Source organism: Plectrocnemia conspersa, unplaced genomic scaffold, assembly GCF_051122295.1.
Source record: "Plectrocnemia conspersa isolate PC_06_02 unplaced genomic scaffold, ASM5112229v1 ptg000013l, whole genome shotgun sequence".
NCBI classification, from domain to species: Eukaryota; Metazoa; Arthropoda; class Insecta; order Trichoptera; family Polycentropodidae; genus Plectrocnemia; species Plectrocnemia conspersa.
In genome coordinates, this window is record NW_028277177.1 from 7,877,421 (window position 1) to 7,902,053 (window position 24,633).

Consider the following 24,633-nt stretch of genomic DNA (forward strand, 5'->3'; position numbering starts at 1 on the left):
TTCACAGTATTTTGGTTCAAAAGTTTTAGATCGCACATTTTCTTATCAGTTAACTTGTAATTATTTAGATATTTTAAATTTACTTCTTGCGTATATATCAACTTCAATGTCATGTGTTTTATTATACTATCGATTAACTTTTCTCGGGTGAGATTTCCGTATACTATATTTTCTCAAATGTCAATATTCTTATAAGAATCAGTTTTTATTATGTTCTTAACTTGGCTCACATAAAAGAAAAATTTTCTTCAAATTTTTTATTTATGCTTTGTAAAAGGCATTAAAAATGTAACTAATATAAACGTATTGTTCTAAAAATTAAGACATTTACAAATTGCTGTGTTTTTAACATTTATGTTATGAAAAACATTTTTTTTTATTCTGCCAAGAAAATGAACATAAGTTTTAAATATGTTTTCTGAATACTATCATTAAATATTTGGTAAACTATCTTCTTAATTAAAAACTGTATGAATAATAAAATATTAATATTATATATTTTCACTAAAACATTTTCTACATGAACATGTAAATTACGTCGTTTAATACATTCTTATCGTTAATGATATATTTTACTTAACATTTTTTAAATAAGAACGAAAATATGCACAATAACTATACTCTAAATATGCCTTAAGTTATTTATTCGCTTATTATTATTATAACTGAATTTAATTGCTTAGTGTTTAATAATTGTATTAACAGTCAATTTAATGCGTATATTTCGCTCTTATTAGTAAAGCTAGTCTAGCAAAAATATGCGTATACATTTTTGACATGATAAAGTACTATCATGAAATAATTGCGCTGGTCAAAATGCAAACTCCCCACCGCCACACCAGAGGACATTATTACCGCCCCAATGGCGGATGCGTACTTCCCAAACATTTTCATTTTAATTCGTAAATTATTTTAGTACTTTTTTTCACTCTATATTCTCTGAAAAGTCCACGTACATTATCGGACCGGAATCGAATAAGGGAATAATTGCGGGGCACAGGGAGGGTTAATTCACTTCTTTCTTCGCTTTGTTGTTATCAAATTCCCACGGCGGCTGCTTTTTCAGCTCAGCCCCTCAAAGAATCGAGGGTATACGAATGGCCTTTGGAGGAACGGACCGGCCGGAAGTGGGCGATGGGAAGTGTACATTAGCGCCCCTCGGGACCGGCCTTTGTGGGGCCTCCGCGCCGGGTCAGGTGGGCCCTTCTCAGACGCTTAATTATTATATATTATGCCTCTACTTTTCTCTCGCTAGTTCGATCTGGAACTTTAGATTAGAGGCAGGTAATTTAATCGCGAAACTATAGTGAGCCTTGAAGGTACACGTAAAGGGAAAAACCTACTGTGACTTGCCGCTATACATACTTCAAATTTAGTAATTGAGAATAAATAATAAAATATATAATTCGTTAATTGTAAAGAATTTAAATCACTAAAGAGAATGGATTTTTATTAATAATATTAGGTTTTGAGACAATACTATTTCAACGGACATTTTTAGAATATAATTTACACTAGACGAAAAGCTAAGTCAATATTTTCTAATCATGAGCTAGATTTATTAAATCTCCTAGATTTTTCTAATTTCGATGTTAAACATGTAATACTAGTTTATAATTAATAAATAAAAAAGTCAATAATTTACGCATTAGGAAAAATAGTAAAGTATTAAAATTTAAAATTAAATTTAAAAAAAATTTTAAATTTTTAAAATTAAAATTAAATAGTCATATTAATATAAATTAAGATATCATTAAAATTACTTAATCTACCTTACTTAATCACCTTTAAAGGTGAATAATTTTGTAATGTATTCTTTTCAGTGGTATATGTAATGAAAAAAAATTGATTTGAATATACTTTTACCAACACTCTTATATTAGATGTTTGTAGTAATATCAGTAAGGATAGCTATAATATTTTTAAAACATAGCGTAATATCCAAGTGCAGACAAACTATGGTTCCCTTCTGCTTATATAGTATTTCATCAGTTAACAATACTGGGAACATATTAGTTTGACTAACTTTTTTCTATTTTACATTGTAATTTATATTCTTGTATCATTGTATCAATTATATTTATTTTGATTTTGATGAATGTATAATGTTATGTACATCTCTTGTCTTACAATGACTCTTTCTTACTAATGAATATTGATAAATGAGATTACAGACTGAATACAGATAGCTATATTTAGTGATTTGATATAGAATACTATTCTTAATTACCTCCAGTGAATTAAGAAAAACTTGAATAATTACTTAAAACATCCCTTCCTTTTGCACCTAAGCACACACAGAGAGAGAACATCTAAAGGGCTGCTTTATTGCCGACGTGCCTTATTACGCCAAAATCGAATTCGCCTCTTGTCTCCTCTTTTGTCTTCGATATCCTCTCCGCTTTGATCGCGCCGCTCCGCGATAATGTTTGAGAACGACTGGGATCGACCCTCCCCGCGCCGCGTGCGTTCGCCTCCCCTGCCCTTTGTGAGGATCGGCGGTTTCCCTTTGACGTGTATGAATGTATTTGGCCAGCGCTTTTGATACAGTTTTCAGCAGCGCCCCCGAAACGCGCGGACCTCTTCCTCGTGAAGTTCACCTGTCCGTGAAACTTTACAAATGGACTTATCACTATTTGCGAATCGATTAATCAACCGATACAGCGGAGCAAACCGGCGATATTTGAACTATTTCGATGTAGCGTATATTTTACTATATGGTGTGCGAATTATTCGCGTACTTCTAACTTAAAATGCGTGCACTACATCGATTAAGTTTTCAATGTAAAGTCATCAGATATTACCCATGAAAACACCATGTCATCACTTCATTATCAGAGAATATGATACTGTGATGATTCAGCGGCAATTTGACACTTTTAATCTTAAAAATTGCAAATAAATTAATTGCATATACATCATGCATAACCAGACAACAAAAACTGAAAAAATATCGTTTGTAATTTCCAATATCAATGTAGTACATTTTAGAACTATATATTATATAGTGACTAAAAAATCTTTACATTATTGAATCTTAATAAATTTATTTCCTGGTAAAAATATCACTAATTTTAAAAGTGGCTCGACATAAAAAGTCTTAGAAGCACTGCTAACAATCTACGTATGTTGAAATTTGAAACTCCTATTATTTAAAAAAACACAGGATCGAACATGTGCGTCTTAATGGGCCATAGTTTAATGTGTATCTTCTTGATTTACTGTGACAACGACAAGCGTTAAGGAAGGATTCACGGAAACGGCACATTCAATGTGTTCTGGCCCTTGTTTCTTTAACACAAATGATTCCAAACGCCTCGCAAAATTGACGATGGAGTTTTGGTAAAGCGCGAGGCTGGCTCTGTCTAGGTATACTAATTTTACAAAGATACACAAAGTCTGAGACGAAAAAACCGATTCCAGAATTAGCACAATTTTGATTTCGTTGTGTTTTTAGGATAATAAAATATCGTTATATAAATTATAATTTCACATTTTGTGATAAAAATAATATAAACGCGAGTGAATCGGTTGTGTATGCTCAGAGCCAGCCCTATCTACAATATAAATGTGTGGGGTCGTATTCTTAAAACTCGCGTTAATTAACTGTGACCAAAATGGCGATCAACAAGACAATACAAAAGCCCTCGCTACGACTAGAAAGAATCACATAAATAACACGCAACTGTTCTTACTGTAAATATTCTCCGTCATTAAAAAAATATTTCTTTGTTGCGAAACGGTCACGGAAACAATTACTCACTGGATTCGCAAGATTCCCGTTGCAGTATACGACCTTGGACAATGCCCGTCAAGCAAATGTCACTCTATAAAAGCGTATACCTATTTCGCTGCTCTAAGAAACGAGTACATATATTTGCTGGACGGTCGCTGCATGATTGTGAAACATTAAAAATATATAAAAAAATATTGCCTATAATCCAATAAATCATAATAAAATTATGTCCTTCATATACCACCAAATACATAACATTATCTTATTGTGGTGTAATTTGGGGTTGATTTGCATCCAACCACTGCTTTTTACGTCACATGGATACACATCTCATCTTCAGTAATAATTCGATTAAAAAATAAATCTCTCTGTTCTAAAATCATTAATTATTGCCATATTTAGATTCGCTGCGCAAGATTTTCCTCGTATAATTAATGATATATCCATATTCTGCAAATTAACAGCTGTACTAGTTTTTTTTTAAATATGTTAACTGATATAGGCGACACATCGAGCTTTTGTGTCATTAATATCGGACCTGCTTTGATTCAGCCAATATATCCTCACTAACAATCCCTAAGTAAATATTCAAAATTCCCGGAACGAAATTTTTATAACCCTATTTGACGGTATCTAAATTTAATGGTTTTAACTACTATTGTCACGTTATAACCGAGTTGAAACTCATAAAGCATTATATAGCTTAACTGAGATTATTTTATCTCCACTGCCATTATTATTTTAGGGTTAAAAATATCGAAACAAAAATATACCGTTAGTAAATAACATCATTGATACGACTACTGTTAACAAACACCGAAAGAATAGTGAAATCATCGTTAATTTATATAAAAAATATTCATTTTTCAAATATAAAAAATAAAATTCAAAGAGTTATGGAAAAAATGATATCAAAAATTTTCACTGATAACTCAACGGATAATTAGCTTAACTGACAATAAAATATATGTGCGGGGCTAAGAATATTAAGGGCTAACTTAAAAAGGTGCCATTCCTTTATTTCATAAAACTCGAAGAGTAGCATGAACGTAAATTATTTAAAAACAATCCTTTGAAAAATATTATTATTGAAACTAATATAATACATAAACAAAGTTTGAAATTATTAATTAGCTGACTTAGCGTAAATTTCAGAGCGTGTGAAATTGATATTCACATATGTACATACACCTAGGATTTTATACTTATTATATATTATATAAGACTATGCTCCATTACAATATTAACTCGCCTTTGAGGAAATTAATTTTAGATTCATTCGTTATTATTAACATATGAAACATAAAGCTAATTACTAATTCTTAGTACTTATTGATAACCATATTAAAGTGACGTGTTGTCGAGTTTCAAAAAAATTCCGAGACGCTTTTCAGCGAGATTTTCATCGTTTATTTACATTCCTATCAAACTTTTACAATTTGTCGATTAGATTAGGCGTCGTAGTAGCTATAGTAATAGTAGGTATCATCGTCGACCGACGTTAGAATGTCGCCGATCTAAAAAAAGACGAGAGAGTGTGGACGGGCGCCGGTAAATAGCGTTTTGTTCTCGAACAACTAAAAGCACTCTGACGGATTCATCAAATATTAAGCCGGATCTCTTCCTTTTTCTCTATCTATACTGCGAATACTATTTGCCCCCGTAAATCTAGAGTCGGAGACAGTTCGTAAACCTTTAGTGTTCTCAGTCCCGTGGGATAAAAGATCGTTTATACTACTATATGTCGCTTACAAATAAAATTCTGCGTTTTATGCCATTAAATTTTCAACTGTAAGTTTTCTCCCGAGACGTCCATTTGATGGCGGTATTAAATCTTCCATTTGTTGACGGTATTACTATAATCGCGCTTAACTTATTGAACTACCTTTATCGTCTAGCAATCGTCTTAGACGTTTTCATATTTATAAAACATATTAATATATTTTAAGGTTTTTAAAATAAAGTTTTTTTGTAAGGAACTAACCAGCCAAGATTCTAGAGAGCAATTTAACTCTGTGCTCCGATCATCGTTATCACGCGTAACTCCTGCTTGGAAGCTATTGGGTATATATTTCAGAGATTTGCATAAGTCATCGAAATTCTGTTGATAAGTCACATTTAATCCCATGGATTATTTCGTTCATATGACCTAGCGACATAATATAAGTAGATTTTTAAACACTGAAATAATATGCTCCTAGTTTGAAAAACACTGTTATAATTTTAGTTCAATAGATATATAAAAAGGTTAACAACTCATATTTAAATTTTACCATCCTAAGGAAATCTCGTTTTAAAGCAATAATCACTCCTTTTCCTCCCCAATTTAAAAATATTGTTTTTATGACGTATTTTGTCAAACTTTAGCAATATAAATGCATTAACTACCTCTATATATACAGCGACGTCATTTTGGAAGGGTATTGATTATTTGCCCTCTTGAAATGTATGTCATTTTAATAAATAATATGAATTTTAATGAAATCGAAATAATAAAAAATTACCACTGATGGCAAATTTCACCCCCCCCCCCCTCTGTGGAAATGATGACCATGATTTTAAACCAAAAATTCTCTTGTTAACCCTAAAAGAAAATCTAAAAAGATAGTTTTGACTTTATTCCTCAATTTTTTTTAATTTGTCATTTTCACCAGTAGATATATATACTAGCGAAAATATAATTTAACTAATAGGCGCTACTAAAATTATTTGCTGCTCTAAAATGTTTATGAAACTTAATTTAACAGCTTCGAAATATCCATTTACAGTTCAAACCCAAACCTAACTTACACGAATTAACCAAACCCAACTTCACCAAATGAAAATTCTAAAACTAATAATAGTTTTAGTACTTTCAATAAATCAAGTCCAAAATACAAACTAAGCCAATAAAATCGTTTCGGCGCCGTTACAGTGTATTTTAAAAATATGATAGTTATCCTGTATATTAGTACGAACTTCTTATGTACGAGTATTTGTATTAGTATATTCAAGCCGAATTTTTATGAATAGGAGGGCGCAAAAACAATTATCACTTCTCAAAAGTGAAAAACCCACGTCAAAAGCAATAAAATCGTACAAGCGACGGCAAGATTTTATAGCTTTTGACGTGGATTTTTGACTTCTTAGAAGGGATAATTGTTTTTAGCGCCTTCCTATTCGGCAAAATAAGGTTTAGATATGCTTTATTTTATTCTCACTTATTGTAAATTGTGATATTGATTTAAAAAGTCGTAATATGAACGATAGATAACTGAGCGTTTCTACTGCGACGGCATGAACAGGGACGTCATTTAGAAGGGATTGGTGGGATGGGGTGGGGGGGTATTTGCCCAGAAAAATAAATGTTATTTAATAAAATGCTATGAATCTTAGGCGGCTTTCATAAATTATGTCACAGGTTTAGGGGGGAAGGTTTCAACGGAATTGTGAAAGTTTAAAATAAACAGGAGTCAGCCTCAATGACATATTGTAACATAAGGGAGGAAATTAACCGCATTAATGTAATCGAAATATTAAAAAAACTAACACTAACTGGCCAACTTTTGCCCCCCCCCCCCTGGAAAAAGCTGAAATGACATCTCTGTATGTGTGTATGTGAGATAACATAACATTTGACTTCGATGTTAAATTATCTTTGTTTTTTCGTCCGTCCGTTATTAATCGAGTTCGCCAGAGTGGCAACACTGCGCTTTCACTGACACCCTTCTGAAAGTTTGTTTGTTATGCTTTCCGAAAAAAGGGATCAGCTCGAACACCTCACCAACTGTCGTCCGACACAGTTAGTATATTGTTTCCTCCCGAAGTCGCCTTCGGACAAAGAAGCGCCGATCCGATTCGTTCGTCGCGGGCGGTTTGTTTATGAACGCGCGCTGTCACGTGACCCGGCGAGAGGCGCGTCGGTAAAACAGTCGCCTGCGCGCGTCGCTCCTGTCAGACGCGCGCCGTGGTCTCCGTCTCAGATGGACGCACGCTCCATGCGCGGTACGAAATTCGACCTATACGTCTCTCGTTCGACTCGACCCTTCGCAGTTTCCGTTTTGCCGGGGCGGCGAGGGCGCAGGCGCGCGGCGGCGGCGCCTGTGACTTCGTCGACTCCGGCCGCTTTGAGACTCAACTTTTTTTTATCTCACCTCGCCAAAATGTAAACACGTCCTTTAACGCGCGTTTACGAGTCGCGCGTCGACAAGGGAGCGACTTTTTACTTCACGAAGCCTCTTTTGGAAAGGCTTAACCGCGTAGTCGCTTCGGGAATCGCATCGCGGCCAACTTTTAAAACAATGTAACTCCTAACCTATAAATTTTCTTTTCGTATACAACTGTTATAACTTGTTTGTTCGCGCTGTTTAGTGTTAGTTTGACAGGATGCATAGTGTATACAACCAAAATAGACAATATTTTAATATTGTTGACAGTTACTCAATATTCAAAAGTCTGTAAACGAATGCACATACAAAATAACGTCGGGAACATTGAGACAAAGTTAAGATATGATTGCTTCTGAAGTTGTAACTGTGGTTTTGAGTAGTGCATTACTTTCTAACTACTTCGTAATATCTGGATTGTTGCATATTCTCCACATAATCTTCCTAAAGTTCAATACATTTCATATTAAAATGCTCAATGCTAAAATGTATCAGGTTGTTCCTTAAGTCTGCGTTTTTTCTTACATTTGCAAAAATGTAAAACTATTTTAAATGTACAATAATTTTAGTATTCTTTCAGTGTTTGTTAACAAAAATCATATCAATGATGCTCTTTAGTAACGGGATAATTTTTGTTTTGATATTATCAACCATAAATCAACAATGACAGTAGAGTTAAAATAATCCCAGTTGAGCTATGTTATGCTTTATGAGTTTCAACTTGGACATAATGTGATAATTGTACCAAAAACATCTGTAATGCAATGGACAGGAATGCCATTAAGTTTAGAAACTGCCAAATGTGGTTCTAAAAATTTCGTTCTGGGAATTTTGACATATCTATGTAAGTCATTAGAGGTTATTAGTGAAGATATTAGGGCTGCCATCAAAGCAGATCGGAGATTAACGGTACGGAAGCTAGCACAAAAGTTCAACGTTCCGCTTGTATAAATTTAAAGACATTTAAAAAATTAGGAAATGTCTCAATTTGCAGCGTCCTCAGCTAATTCGTTTAAAAGCGACTCAAAACATAAAGAAGACCTTCCCTTATAAATTAAAGAAGGGTAATTTAACATCAAGGCAGCGCTCGCCCTCATGTACCCAAGAAGATGATAGAAAAAAATAATCGATTTTCTTGGAAACTCCTTTCTTACCCACTGTATTCTTCAGATATCTACTTAGATCCCTGTAACAGGTGGAAATGAATATTTAAATAAAACGATTATAAAAACGACATTTAAGAATTTATTTCTTCCAAAAATACATTATTTTTCGAATCGGATATAAAAAATTTGATTAACATGTGGAGAATAATTGCAAAAAAGGTTGAGAATATATAATTTATTAAAAGTAATACACGTTTTATTTTTTGACTTGTTTAACCCGTACCTTAAAAAAATACAAAGACTTATGTGGAACAATCTGATACGTCTACTTCAGCTCTTTAATTCCTCCTATGTTTTAAATTATGGAAACCATGTAAATCGGAGTTTTGTTCTGATGCGTTTTTATCTATGGAGGCTTGTAACTTTTCTAAAACAGCATAGTAATAATTAATATTAATTGTTTTTTCTGTTTCGAAATATTCCACCAGCTAAATTCCCAAAGCATCCCATAAAACTGAATCTGTGAAAACTGTGTAAAACTGAAATGACAAAACGTCGGTCACCATCGACACAGTGAATCCTTTTTGTTACACTACATCAGGGCTTCCCAAACTTTTTCAGCGACGGAACACTTGGCAAATCCGAAAACTTTGGCGGAACACTTAGCTTATTTTTTAGGTTGGGTAATTCATAATAGTAATATCATTTATTTCATAAACATAAAAATTCAAATAAATAAAACTCCTAATGACTCTGATGATTTTGGGTTCTTAAATTACAATTTTTTTATATCAGGCATAATATTGAGCAGTTGTATTCTCGGTTTTTCGATTATTTTCTTCTTCGATGATAGACGTATCAGTAGAAGTATTTGGCCTTTCTTTCGTCAAATTTCCTGTTTTCAACCAAAGATCCATGGGTAGTTTTTGAATAATATGTAAATTCTGTAATCTTTTTTTTTTTGACAAAATGGAAAAAAATCTATTGTAAGCAACCAGACTAAATTAATGTACAAGATAATCGATTCATTTTTATGCACATTTTATTTAAATCATTTATATTTCCAAAAGTATACACCCAATACTGTTTTAACGCAATAAATTACAATAGTTTCAAGCTTTTTTATCAGATTTATGAACAATTTTTACGTATTAGCAAGACTAACAATTTTTTTAATTTACTCCAAATTTTTGTGAAATATCTATTTAGACTCCGCGGAACACCTATTTTGGATCCGCGGAACATAGTTTGGGAAACCATGCACTACATCATAGCTAAACAATCCCTTGACATATAATATTGCATGCATTTTTTTTATTCAAATTCTCGGCTCCTATTTTGACAAAACTTTCAGTTAAATGTACTATATGCAACCAGTTGATATGCTATTTCATGCAACTTCATTCGTAAGTGACTCAGCCCATATCATGCACTTTATCAACATTTCCTGCAGTAAATGATGTCGATAGCTTGTCACTATGGGGATCATTTATTATAGACGTTTTAACTCAAAAATTCAGTAACTGCTCTGTTTCAATTTATTGATTTCATAAAAATTGTAATAAAAGGTTCTCTTCTAACTGATCTTAATGCAGCATTTATGGTCAAACATGCCTAAGACGCATTGCCATATTCATTAATTATTTATGTATACGAATTGAAGTGGTGGCGCCTCTCAATGAGTGTATCATGACCAAGCAGCATTTTTTAGCCAAGTTTTCTGAAATTACGAAGGTATCCTACCCACAACATTAAAACCTTGTGAAGAAACTGTAACGTCCGAATCCTACTTGAAGCGACTAGGACTCTTAAAAGGCATGTTGCTAAAAAATTCAAGCGGGAAGTTCTCGAGCACCCCTCACATAGCCCTGACCTTGCTCCTAGTGGTTTATATCTGTTTGAGACATGGTAGAAAATAAAGTAACCACTTGATTCTAACAGCATTTAACCTTTGCGACGGATGTTATTACCAGTCATGTCGGCTGAGGGTTATTAATACATTAAAGTCCATTCACGCATTCGTGGTCAGTTCTTTTACACATTTTCGAGAGTTTTAAATAATGTAATTTAAGCTTAAAAAATCTAGAAATGGCAATGTACTATAATAATACTTAAAGTATGCTTATCAATTAATTATGGCTCAGCACTCTAAACTGCATCAGACGCAAAAGTCTCTTAAAACAGCGTTCTAAAATATTTATTCATGTAGTTTGTGGTTTCAAACTAAAATATCACTGTCACTGAAAGCAGCACCTGAACCTAAGTATTGGAACCATAGCCACTTAAACAAGCCATTTGCACTTTCTTAAACTTAAACTCTCATATACATAAATATTCTTCCCTGCGAGTCACCAATTGTTTCTTGACACATTTTTCATACTAATTTTAACACTACTCTTATCATTTAAAAATGTGAAAAGTATGAATTTTTATTTAAAAAAAAACTAGTAAAACTCATTGACCTATAAATGTATATATTTGGAATTGGGTTATGCAGATCTAAATCTAGTATATTCCTACCTGTCGCATTTAATTAAAGATTGATCTCAAAATATTAATAACACATACTCCAACCTGTTCTACAGTATCTTATAACTTGTCCGTCTGATTTATCATTCACTTTTCAATAGGTACGATTTACCACTCAGTATTTGTTGCCGGAAGAGATATCTACCAATTATGTTTTTTTTAATACTATCGTTCAATAGTTTTAACCGATGAGTACAGTACGGTATTCTTTGTAATACCTATTTCAAAATATTCTATTATTTGCGTTTGACATGAGTCATAACTCTTAAGGGTAACCGATCGATAGCTGCCACGCGCAGATGCGAACTTTCAAAGCTCGACGGATCAGCGTCGATGTTCTATTATATATATTTTTCTTATTATTTTATTTTGCCTTCAATTCTGAACAAATTTTCCACGTAATGCTATTCCTCGACTAAAATATCATTTTTATGCCCATATGATAGCAATAATGTGTGTTATACAAATTTATTTATTAAACTTTTCACCGCAGCTGATAATTTTGAACGCCATTTTGAAATTGGTTAATTTATGTGACACCTATTCATGCCATATTTTTAAAAATATTATGGTTCAATAAATTCAAGTAATTTACAGTCTTAAATTATACTAAAGAACTATGTAAGCTCAAATGTTTATTGTACCTTTAGGTGCCCAATAAGTACTGGCGTTTTTCTTAATGACACCTATAGAAGCCATCCGCGGTGAAATGGTTAATAACGTACAGGAATTAACTTAGTTAAAATAAAAACGCTCTCCCTTGAATTTTCAACTGGTACGATGTTGGTTTTTTTTATATATTTTTTTCTATATTATATAAAAACATATTTTTTATTGCATCTGTAAAGATGAATAGTTAATAATAAAAATATTATTATATGAATCAGCGCACTATTCTGAAATACTCGAGGGTAACACAAAAGAATGTATCCCACCGCCGCCGCTGTATTTCCATCTCATTTCGGCAATGTTGTAAGGTCACTCGCCACGCTGAGGTTGATTTCTCTAGTCTTCTGCCTTTTTCCGCGGACTGATTCGTCTTTAGTTCATTATTCCGGTTCACTCTAAGTCGAAAATAGTTCCGGTAACGATTTATTATAATGGTGAGCTTTCATAATAAGTTTATAGGTGCAATTTGTGGTCCATTGTGTTATTATTGCGCTCCTTTTACCCTACGCCATTTTTTTGTTGCCTGTTATGATTTAATTTGATATGACAGGTAAAAACTTACGGTTCATTAAATCTGCTACCTGAATTCTTATTGTGTTCATTTATCAATACCAATTTTTTTATGTAATAAATAAACCACATTTTTCATTGTATGTATAATAATTATATTAATATTTACTATTCAATGGGGTTTTTTTATAATATGAAGTTTTTTGTGCATCCTCAACGTTTCCGACTATCGATCTATGTTTCGAATAAGCATTACGCTGCTCCGACATTTTGTTGTTTGATTGTGCGTCACGAAGCTGCGCTTTAAGCGTCGGTAGGGGGGTGATCCGGGGACTTTTATTGATCGGTTTCGTACGCTGCTTATGAATAGTGGATGCATTGTATGTAAATTATTTTGAATTATGATTTTTTCGTTGCAGTGTCTGTCTCGCCATGCTGTTTTTGGGTGGGAGGAGGGCCTCTGCGCCATGAGCCACACCCCTGGGGCCGGTCACCCGCAAGGTACTACCGATATAAACTTGTAATTTAATCTCAATGAAATGCATCTTCACTCGTGTGTTTTATTGCAGGTTGGGAAAACAAACTTGCTGACAGATCATCACTACCACCAGTACCTGGAGAGGAGAGGGGGCGACCCCTCGCTCTCTATCCCGAAGTTTTGCATTATCACAGGTATAAATAAGCTATGTACATACATAAACTTAGTTAATTTTGTCATTAGATACTGAGTTTTGACAAAAACACATCAAATAAAATTTTATGCTGCTAAGATTATTTGAGTATATGTTGGTTAGAGTCGTGGGCGAGTAAAAATGTAATAAAGCTTATTTAATGAAAAGAGAAGTACTAAAAACACGGAATCACATAAAACAATTAAATTATGAAAATAAAACTCGTGGGATAAATTTCAATTGAAATGTTATATTTTGGTAAAAATTCGTCAACGCAGAGGGTTGAAAGCCATACTTTGCCTTTATTTCCAATAAAAACATATAATTATTATACTTTGGCTTAGACGTAATATAAAATCTTACATGTGGCCTACGTATAAAATATACACAGTGAAGCAGGAAATACAATATAAATTAATTTACGATTGACTGGGAATTTCGTTACAGTATTTTTTAAACACGAGACCACACCATATGGACATATACGTCCGCGGAGAAATTAGTGTACACATTATTTTTGTTATCACTATATACACTACCATTTAAAAGTTTAAGACTAAACTATTTTTTTGTTTATATTTTTAATATAAATTATAAAAAAAAAATATATGAAAGATCAAATACATCTTTACCATTAAACTTAAAATTACAATTTTAAATAGTATTTTTGAAACAAAATAAAAAAAATATAATTACCTTTTCATCAAAAAATCTATCCTTATTAGTAACACGGCTTTCTTGCCATTCTATTAACTAAATTTTTCAATGTAGTGGTTGATATGCTAGCCCACCCACTCTTTAATCGTTCCCATAAGGTTTTTTTGTGAATTTTCTGATCAAGCGCATCCTTTAAAAGCTCAATTAGATTAAATCTGCTGATCATTTAGAGATTTAAATCATATTTTGTAATATTATTTTTTTATTTGTAGAAACCACCTGTACAATTTAGAAGAGTGTTTGGGAGCGTTTTCCTGTTGCAAAATAAAACCTGGCATGTTTAAATGTCTGCACATAGGTAGCACTTGCAATTCTAAAATTGCTTAAATTTTTTTTAATTCAGTCCTTTCATGAGGTTTTCAACTCCCGCTGCTGAGAAACAACCTCACGCCACAACTCAACCTCCATTTTGCCTTATAGTTGGCACCAATACATTTTTATAAATCCTAGATTTTATTACACATTAATTCAGCCTTTATGAACAAAAATGTCCTATTCCTTTGACTGCCACTATATGATAATTTTAAATATTCTTACTTTTGTTCAGCACATTAGTTTATGGCTGTAATGCTAATTAGAATAAAAATAAGTTTATTATTATCACTATCGATAGTATCATATTTTCAACAGGTATCATGGAAGCAGCAGCAAAGCATCGTCTGGAAAAAAAAGTGGATATGGCGGCAGCACAGAAGGTGGGGACATGGCCTGCGGGAGTCGAACCTCACCAGCATACATCCACTGGGCAACTAACTTGCGTGATTTACTCGAGGTATATTACACTTAAAACGATACTAAATCTTTTATAATAAAATGTAAAAACCATACTTAAACTCATTTGAACATATTGAACAGGATGCAGAAGGTGTACGCTTGTTCCAACACTTTGTTAACGGGGCAGGCCCGCCGCATACAGACCGCCTTAATTTCTTTTTTGCCTGCCAAGGTTTTAAACAACAATCTTCGCACGATCCCTCACGGGTTAAATCTTTGGTGGGAGCCATTTATAAGTGAGTAAATAAATAATAATATTCAGTTTATTTTATAAATGCATTATTAAATATATTAAATGTTTCCAGATTTCTCAAAAAATCGCAGCTAACAATACCAGAAGACGTGAGGAGGAGGATTAAGTTAGGTCTTAAGAATGAAGAGCCACTCGATATCGACATTTTTGATTCAATGCAAATGGAGGTATAGTGACCGATATTTTAAAATGTACATTAAACAAATTGTAAAATATTATTATTAATTATTCATATAATTGCAGATTGAAAAAATTATCAAAGAGACAACATACATAAGCTTTCTCCAATCCGACGCTTACATCAAATATGCCCAAGAAACGCAATCATCTTCTCATGGACATTCAAGTGGAACCATATCCAGTTCTTCTAGTTCGAAAGAGGTAATTTGGATCGGTTATATTTAAAAAGTATGAAATTTAATAACTATTTTATGTTTAGTTGTACGGTAACATATTTCCAAACGCTCTCGCGACGCTTCACGAAGGCGAAGAATTGAGCATAAATCATCCGCTTCGAATAGGACCGTCTTCTTCGAGTCAAATGCCTCAAAGATTGACGAAAAATTTATTGATGGCCACCCAAGAAAGGAGGCTCCAGCAACCGGAGCCTTTCTCAGGGTCAGTATTAATTTAATATATTATAATAGATTTACAATTCAGTGTTAGATTGATCAGGACATTAATAGAAAATAGATGTTCAATATCTATCTTTAAATGTATTTTTTGTATCTGATTCGTATTGAACATATTTTTAGATGCATGATAAGCTTTATTTGAATGTTATTTTACCCCCGCATTGATCGATAGGAAGAAGTTTTAAACCACTTATTCATTCGTTAGAGAATTAGTGCCTAAAGCCTTTTCCTATAATTATTTTTATCCATTTTTAAAATAAGTTTGTTTTTTTCTGTTCTTTTCCTACCCTCCATGCTCTGTTGCCGTTTTTGCTTGATGCTGATCCCAATCGATGTTGCCATTACCTCGGACACGATACACATTCGACCATCACACCACGTTAATCAATGACACCATTTAACGTCGATTACCCACCACCTAATCGCTGACGATAATGCAATCGTGTGGTACCCTTGTGGCATGCCGCTTATCCTCAAATCGCAATGCAGTATGTTCGGAAGGAACAAGTCGGTATATTCGTATTCGCATCAGTCCTACACCGGATACTGTCCGACTTCGAAACAAGACTCGGAGTTACAGTCGATGAGTAGCGGGCGGACAAATTCGGATGCTATGTCCATGTCTGGCAGCAGTGTGTGAGTACATTTTCCATTATTGAAGCATGATCTTGTTAAGGCTATTATCGCATAAATTAACCTTGCAATTTACAAACGAATTTATGTATATATCTAGGGACGGCATAAGCTTGAGTCGCGGAGTTCACAGCACTCGACAACACACCCGACACCATCCCAGCATCATGGAAAGTGCTGCTATGAACAGATCTATCCAAACCCGCGACATGGTTAGTGTTTTGCTATTTGATATATAATAAAAAATTTAAATCAATTCATAAAATAAAACAATTTCTCTTCAACAGTTAATACCTCGCACCTTCCGAATGCAAAAAGAAGAATGTACGCCTTTACCAACTGACGATTTTGCAAGATTATTAACTGAAAAATTAGAAAAAGTCAAAAGGGAACAAGAGAGTCATGAAAAATTCAGTAAAAAGCTCATGGAGGTAAATTTTAATATTTAATTAATCAATATATGTATTATTGCTAATTTGCATTGATTTAAATTCAGGCTGCTATCGATGCACCTAATCAAGGAATACCTGCTAGAATTGTAGCTGCAGCTTTGAAAGAAAAATTGCAACTCGACGATGATAACGATCAAGATATATTAGGTAACATTAAACTATTCTCGATTTTAAATGTTTATTCCAATTAGATGTGTTGTTAATGATGAATATTCTGCTTTTAGATCAACATGTATCACGAGTGTGGGCCGATCTTACTCCGGCGAGATCACCCGGTCGGCTCACGGCTTCCCCGCACCTCCCAGGCCAAAGACGAAGATATCGCGATCAGCATTCGACTTTATCGGCACAATCCGCTCTTTCTGCAGATTCCGGCAATGTTAGAGACTTCAGCGATAATGCAAGCAGCGAAAGAACCAGCACTTCTAGCATTTGCAAGAGCCGGTCAGTATTATTTCTATGCGTGTTAACATGTCTGAATAACAAAGCTGATTGGACTTAAATCTGTTTTAGATCTGTGAGCAGGAAGACCCTCAATGATCTGACTGATAGTGGCGTTTCTGTCATCAGTGATACACCGCCGATGCATTCTATGAGGTTTGGGTATTTACCGAATGATAATTATTTTTTAAAATTAAGTCAATTAGCTCAAAATAAATTGAATGCTTGTTTTAGGTATAATCGCAAATCGTTCAGTAGAAGCGGATCAGCTGAGAGACCCGGACAAGCAATTACTGATCTTCAAATGCCGAGTACTTCAATACAATTAGACGAAGCTCGTCGTCGATTGGTAGTAGAACAAATTATAGCTGCAGGAGGATGTGCTCCGCCGCCTGTACCACGCCACACAAAACGGTGAATATATTTTTCATGCTAAATAAAATTTAAAAAAAAAGTTTTATCGAAACCTAAATAAAGAGACCAACGTTTATCCATATGATTAGTCATCTCTCCGGAAAATACATACTTATCAGTATTTATTTACATGCAATGCAAATTTTCACTAGTGAAAATATAATTTTACTTATAGGTGCTAATGAAATTATATGCTGTTCTAAAATGTCTCTGAAACTCAATTTGACGGTTACGAAACGTAAATTTGCTGTTCAAACCAAAACTTAACCTACACAAATTAACTAAACCCAACATGACCTAATGAAAGTTTTAAAACTAATTACAATTTTAGATCTTTCATTAGGTCAAGTCTAAAATACAAACTTAGTTAATTTAACTCTCAGGGGTAAATAAGTGGAAGAAGAAGTATAGACAGACGTCGCATATTGCTTTATAGTTCGTTCGCACTTCGATATTAAACTATGCTTTAAAAATATGATAGCTATCCTTATCGATATTACTATAGATTTCTGATATGAAAGTATTGGTCAGTGTATTCAAATCGAATTTTGGTTAATAGGAGGGCATAAAAACAATTATCACTTCTCAGAAGTCAAAAATTCACATCAAAGGCAATAAAATCGTGTCGGCGCCGTCGCAGTGGAAACACTCGGAAACAAGCATTCGCACTGCGACGGTGACGGTACGATTTTATTGCTTTTGATGTGGATTTTTACTTCTGAGAAAAGACAATTGCTTTTTCCGCTGGTCAAAAATTGGTTTAGATATGCTTCATTTGTTTCTCACTTAGTCGTAATATTGATACATAAAGTATTATTATGAACACTAGATAGCCGTGCCTTTCCACTGTGATGGTACGATTTTATTGCTTTTGAAAATAATATATTTCATAAAAAATTTTAGGAAATATTGAATAAAAAAAAATTTACTATTATTTAAAATTTTATTGACACATATATATTAAGCCATATATGGCACTATGCATTAAGAACAAAAAAATACAGATTAATTAAAAAATGAAAACATAAAAACAAGAATTTTATAATAAACCTTTGTGCAGTACCCATTGGTTCTTTTTCCACACATGTAGAATCATCCTAATTATTTTTAAAAAGTAGTAAATAATTATTTAAAAAAATCAGATTTGTTATTTCTGTTGACATTGTTTCTGATCCCAACAATGCTATCCATTTTATGTTATCCTCTTTATTAGAATTCTTGCCTTTGTCCTTATTTTACTTTATAGTTCAAATCTGATACGAATGTTTTATTTATTATGATGGGAGGTACAGATTTTTTATTGTTTTGCGAAAAATACCAAATTCAGCATCATCTGACAAATATTGTGTCAAACATTTGTGCCAATAAAAAAATGTTTGGATCCAATTTACCTAAAAATAAAGAATACTGCAGGTAGTTATATAGCCATACATATTTATAGTGCCATATTTGGCCTTATAAAGCAACCTCATTTATGATATTATAACGATTTTAACATTAATCAGTATATTCTTAATGATGTTCAATGTTTCTCGATATTTTTTTAAAACGTGTGTTGTACACATTTAACGAAAAATTAATGTTCAAAAACGTAGCAATGTGACATTATCAACTGACACACTTCAAATAACCACCAACGGTTAACGCAGTTTCTGTTTTTGATATCTGATGGCAAAGTGGTCGCAATTATGCTACCAAGGATGTCACTGGATGCAGCAAAACAAAAAACACTTAATAAATGAATTTTTAAAGTTAACTTGTGAGGCCATATATGGCACTGTATATGGTGGTAAGTGGTTAAACTTCAGGAACTACTGCCTAAATCACCTGTAATATCTGTAACACTTATCGGAGATTCAGAAAAATATGAACTGGAGCTCCACAGGTCAGTGTTTTTGAACCCATGCTATGTCTATTGTACATTGCAGATATACCTGAATATCCAGAAACTAGAATTGCTATCTTCGCTGAAGATGATTACATTTTCAGTGCTCGAACAGAGAACAACTTGACCAAAACAGGAATACAATGATTGATAACAGATTTTGTGATTCAAATCGCTGAAACAGCACAATTTAAACATTAAAATATATTCATGAATAAGATCGTGAAATAAGAACGTAAAACCTATGAACTTTTACCATATATTATTTCCACCGATTCTTCGGGTTTAAAACCAATCTTATATTTTTGTGGATAATGTATCTTTTTTACACAAGTTTTTAGGAAACATCAATTACATATAGATATAATTGTATTGATTCTTCACATTTAAATTGTTTTAGATCCTCTGAAAAATCAAGCGCAAAATTCCCTGCGCCCGCTCCACCTCCTGTGCTGGCACCAGCTCCTGTTCCAGCTCCACCACCTCAGGCTCCAGCGTCTGCACCAGCATCTGCGCCTGCAATTCTAACTGGACCACTTTTGGATGACTCCAATTCTACTATTGTTTTAATTACGTTTTATGATGAAGCCGATCGGTATAAAATTAGAATACCAGGATTCCATGTCACACTCAAACAGTTTAAAGAATTCTTACCGAAGAAAGGACGATACAGGTATGCCACTTTCACATTCTCGATTTATATTAATTATATATATACAAGGTGTAATATTGTTTTTTTTTTATTTAGGTATTTTTTCAAAACGAAATGTGAAGAATTGGGTAATGAAACCATATTAGAAGAAATATTCAACGATGCAGAACTTCTTCCACTTTGGGACGCTAAAGTTGTAGCCAATGTGAAAAATATCGAGTGACAAGACTGTGAAGCTATTATTAGTGTAGTGAAAGCACAATTTTTTTTCGAACGGAATTATATGAAAAAAAACGAAGTACTTATTATGTTTTATTTAATTTTACGTTTAAACGGGTATTTATGTTTATTTTAATAGTTTGTTTATGTTCTTCGTACTAAATTGTAATTAATGCTTATCGAGTGTGATATGCGTCTATTTTTTATTCGTAACTTAATTATTAAAAAATATATAAAAAAAGAACTCAGTGATGAATTCTAATTTTTTTTACTTCTTATTAACGATCTATTTATTTATATTTGATTAATTAACAATAATTGTGAACTTTCAATGTGCGTTATTTATTTATTTGTAATTTACTTTTTTTTATATTGTATCGAGATTGTCACAATGCTTCTTAATTATTCATATCTAAATGTTAAAAATGCGTATGTATCAATTGTATATAACTGTGGTTGTATACCTTATATCATTAATGAATATTCCATCCGTATTTAATGTTTTGAATGAATTTCTTGCAGTTTTTTTTAATATATGCATATGGTAAAATGTGATTTAATAATAATATCAACGAAATATATTATGTTTTAAATAAGGTGGCAGCATTGTTAAGTGTCATCCGTATATTACCAATGTTTTATTATTACTTTAAGTCACGTGTATATAGAAAAGTATAAACATTCCCACTATTATATGTTAACAATCATTGGTTTTCAATTTGTATCGATGCTTTATCTGAAAAAATTCGTAATCTTTTCATTTGACTAATGCTGTCAACTTATCAAGAAGCGGCACATTTCAAATTGTAGTCAAAACATTTTTTATTTAATATTTATGTAATATTAAAATATTGTATTGATAACTGAGAAAGTCAAGCTGTGAGAACGTATTTTCGTATGTTTTTATTTGACATCAAAGTATATCTTCTATGATTATGAGCTATAGGCAGTCTACGCATATGTGCGATTACTGATTATCTGCAATCATTTTTATCAATCGAAAGGGCCATGTCGGAGAAGAATGAAAATAATTGTGTCTTGCTTATATGATGAAATAAACAAAATAGTCGTTAAGTAGGTAATTTATGGTCAGACCAAGATTGTATATATAATGTATGTGTAAATGGCGAAATCTTGATTTTTTCAATGCTAATGAATTGTGAATATTATCGTTTAACTTTGAGATTTCGCTATATGCCCGTAAGCACAAATGTATATATTTTTTTTTAATGTTAAGAATATTTTCAATGAGATTATCCTCACGCTGTTAAGTCTGGCTATAAAGTATAGTTATATAAATTCGGGTGCGTAATATTGTGCCTTTATAAACAGAATTATTCACAAAATGTAAATTATAGCAAATGTACTATTATATATTTAAAAAAAGTATATATATTTGAAAGTATGTTGATATAGATAGAGCTCCAAACCGTGACTTGCTTCTTATCCGAAAAAGAGTGCCATGCTCAACAATGACAATATGTAATCTGTACTTTTAAAAAAAAATAAGTAATACATATTCAATTATTACCAATACACTATAAGTGACGGTTATTGTGAAAACACTGGTTCATATTCATATTCGAGTAAATTTGATTTTCATGATTCGTTCGTCAGAAGTAAGTCATCGGTGGGAAGGTGAATAATTATATTTGTGCATTTATTTTTAAAATATTGCACTATTTTAGTGTATTCGTTCTTCTTACAAGAAGGTCACTTGGCACTTTGCCGTGAACACCGAGTATTTGCTTGTTATTTCATGTTAAAATTGTTCCTAATCTTCTCGTCCTTTGATTACATATTTCTTTTAGATTATTATATAATATTTGTTACATATATATAAATAATATTTTAATGAAAGGTTAACAATAACTGCCGTTTTGTGTACGTATATTGTAATGAATATTCGCATTTTTTAACACACCGCTAACTGAAAGTTACGTACTCTGTCTAATCTAGCAGTACATAATAATTCAATTTCTGACGTGTAAGAAGAAATTATTTTTCTAATGTTGAATATTTTTTAGAATTAAAGTATTATTGTTTATATATTATATTGTATATCGAACATTTTTATCTTCATCGAATGCTATTTGTACGAGTCTTACACTTTGGGTGTAAAAAGTGCCGTTTTACTTTATTTTTTTACAGTGGTCGTTTCTGGAGGTTTGAGACGTCGGGTAAAAATATAAGGTTATTTATTAAACATCACGATTTAGTTTTAATTTTTGTATATAATTGTTATAAGGACGTTATTGTGATCGAAACACGTTTAAGGAAGCAAATTTAATTTTTTGCCATATTTCACACGAAAGCATACTAATAAGCCACATTAAAAATGTAAATTTACATAACTGCAAATGTATAATGAAATACAAAGAGAAAATATACTAATTTTTTACTTCAAATGTTCTTTATTATCACCTTAAAATATTTATATTTGCTGCTTTAAAAAAATATGATAGCTGTACGAATTAGGCATGAAGGAACAGCAGTAGCTTAAAATGGACGTTGCACTAGCAACATACCCCAAAGTGAAATAGTGCCGTCATTTGTCTTTTTGTATTGTAGGGGTGAAACCTATTAAAATACATAACTCACTCCAATAAGTAGACTAGTAAGTCCAAAAAGATTAGGCACTTTAAAGTATATTACAGTAGTTAAGGGTATCGATGGGATTAAAGTAATTTCACTGATATAAAGAAAATAGCATGTAACTGAAAATAAAACATATCAAAAATCTTATTTAAAGTAAAAATTTGATTTTCTTCACCCCTTTTTCGGTCATTGATTTTTGTTCGATGCATTATAGTTGAAATAGATTTAATAAATGAAAAAAATATTTTCATTTCACTGCTTTCTATGTTAAAAAAAAACAATGACAGAAGAAGCAATAAAATAATAACAGAAAAATTAAAGGATTCCAAAAATAAAATTAATTCTATGAAAAACATATACATCTCATTTTATCACATCCAATTTTAGGCTTAAAATTAAAACAATGCCATATACTCAGTTTCTACTATTAGTCAATATCTAAATTGCTAGAGGGAAGTACTGTGTGGTAGTAATTCAGTTGGCATTCTGAAACTGCACTGGCAACACTGAGAAAATCAGCCCGTGATAAACTTTTTATAACTATATAAACTAAGATCTTTCTGCAACGACTAACTCATATCTCATTGCCTACCCGTTACCACACATCCGCCAAAACTTATTTTAAGCATAATTATATGTTTAATCTTTAGTATGAAGTTCGCATTAAGAGTTATGCAAAACATATTTTATTCATACCATGTATGTTTCTAAGTGCATATATAATACATACATATACATATTAGGATTATTTTGTATTTGCAACATACTTTGAAAAGTTTCAGTTTCGACCAAAACCAAACCAATAGATGATTCGGTTTTTTTATTGGCCAAAAATTAAAAAGTCAGTTTCGGCCAAACTCTGCTAAATAAAAAATGCACAGATTCTATCTATATATCTAGTCAGAGAATAGCAGTTGATACAAGCATGAAAATTAAATGTTAACTAATTAAACCAACTTCTATATCACAAAAATTATATTGTCGATACTATTGTAGCGGGCCTATTCATTATGAATTTATTTAGGTTTGTAGCGACCTATTTTTATTTATTTATATTCATTTAGATTTTGTTATGGCCAAAACTTGGCGGCACTCTGGTGGCACTGGCGTGCAGACTCTCTCGACTGGCAAACTTTGGCGGGCTCGCAACGGCCGGTTTCGATTCCGGCCTGCTGCCTCATTCACTCTAACTGTAATAATATTCTAACATGTAACTTCAATAATTCTCAATAAAATACTGTGTTTAATTGCCACCCATCACCACCTGCCCGACACTACTTACGTGACCAGGTTTTGAAAATATCAATGGAGGACACTAAAAAATAAAAAAGGTCACCTCGGACATTTTTGTTTGAGGAGAATTAGGAAGGACAAACATTTTGGGGAGGACGTCCAGTCACCTTAATAATACGTATAATTGTTGCGCTGTAATATTCGTACAATACTTCATAAAAACTAATAAAATGGGTCCCTTGTATTTATTGTATGAAGTAGTGGTCCGTGATTTTGGTGGTTTGTTGAGAATATTCAGGACCAGCCTGTGCAGGCGGTTTACCAGTGCGCTAGCCTCGAAAGGGTCGTCAATTTCTTTAAA

The 24,633-nt window shown here is 32.6% G+C and overlaps 1 protein-coding gene across 12 annotated transcripts in view; it reads left to right on the forward strand.

Moving 5' to 3' along the window:
* The window catches only part of Axn (protein axin), a 115,338-nt gene extending 94,656 nt beyond the window's left edge, over positions 1 to 20,682 (forward strand). For 2 of the 12 annotated variants that reach the window (XM_088201938.1, XM_088201937.1), the window contains exons 3-18: positions 13,115 to 13,196; positions 13,265 to 13,367; positions 14,714 to 14,855; positions 14,939 to 15,093; positions 15,163 to 15,277; positions 15,354 to 15,491; positions 15,550 to 15,728; positions 16,235 to 16,381; positions 16,479 to 16,590; positions 16,666 to 16,809; positions 16,875 to 16,977; positions 17,055 to 17,274; positions 17,344 to 17,433; positions 17,506 to 17,685; positions 19,971 to 20,243; positions 20,319 to 20,682. In XM_088201938.1, the coding sequence (XP_088058064.1) occupies positions 13,163 to 13,196; positions 13,265 to 13,367; positions 14,714 to 14,855; positions 14,939 to 15,093; positions 15,163 to 15,277; positions 15,354 to 15,491; positions 15,550 to 15,728; positions 16,235 to 16,381; positions 16,479 to 16,590; positions 16,666 to 16,809; positions 16,875 to 16,977; positions 17,055 to 17,274; positions 17,344 to 17,433; positions 17,506 to 17,685; positions 19,971 to 20,243; positions 20,319 to 20,445 (2,262 nt within the window). In that variant the 5' untranslated portion in view covers positions 13,115 to 13,162 and the 3' untranslated portion in view covers positions 20,446 to 20,682. Of the gene's footprint in view, positions 1 to 7,625; positions 7,721 to 7,999; positions 8,019 to 13,114; positions 13,197 to 13,264; positions 13,368 to 14,713; positions 14,856 to 14,938; positions 15,094 to 15,162; positions 15,278 to 15,353; positions 15,492 to 15,549; positions 15,729 to 16,234; positions 16,382 to 16,478; positions 16,591 to 16,665; positions 16,810 to 16,874; positions 16,978 to 17,054; positions 17,275 to 17,343; positions 17,434 to 17,505; positions 17,686 to 19,970; positions 20,244 to 20,318 lie in introns of those variants that run through there. The other 10 variants (XM_088201942.1, XM_088201941.1, XM_088201945.1 and 7 more) reach the window with 8 other exon arrangements.
* The last annotated feature ends 3,951 nt before the right edge of the window (positions 20,683 to 24,633 follow it).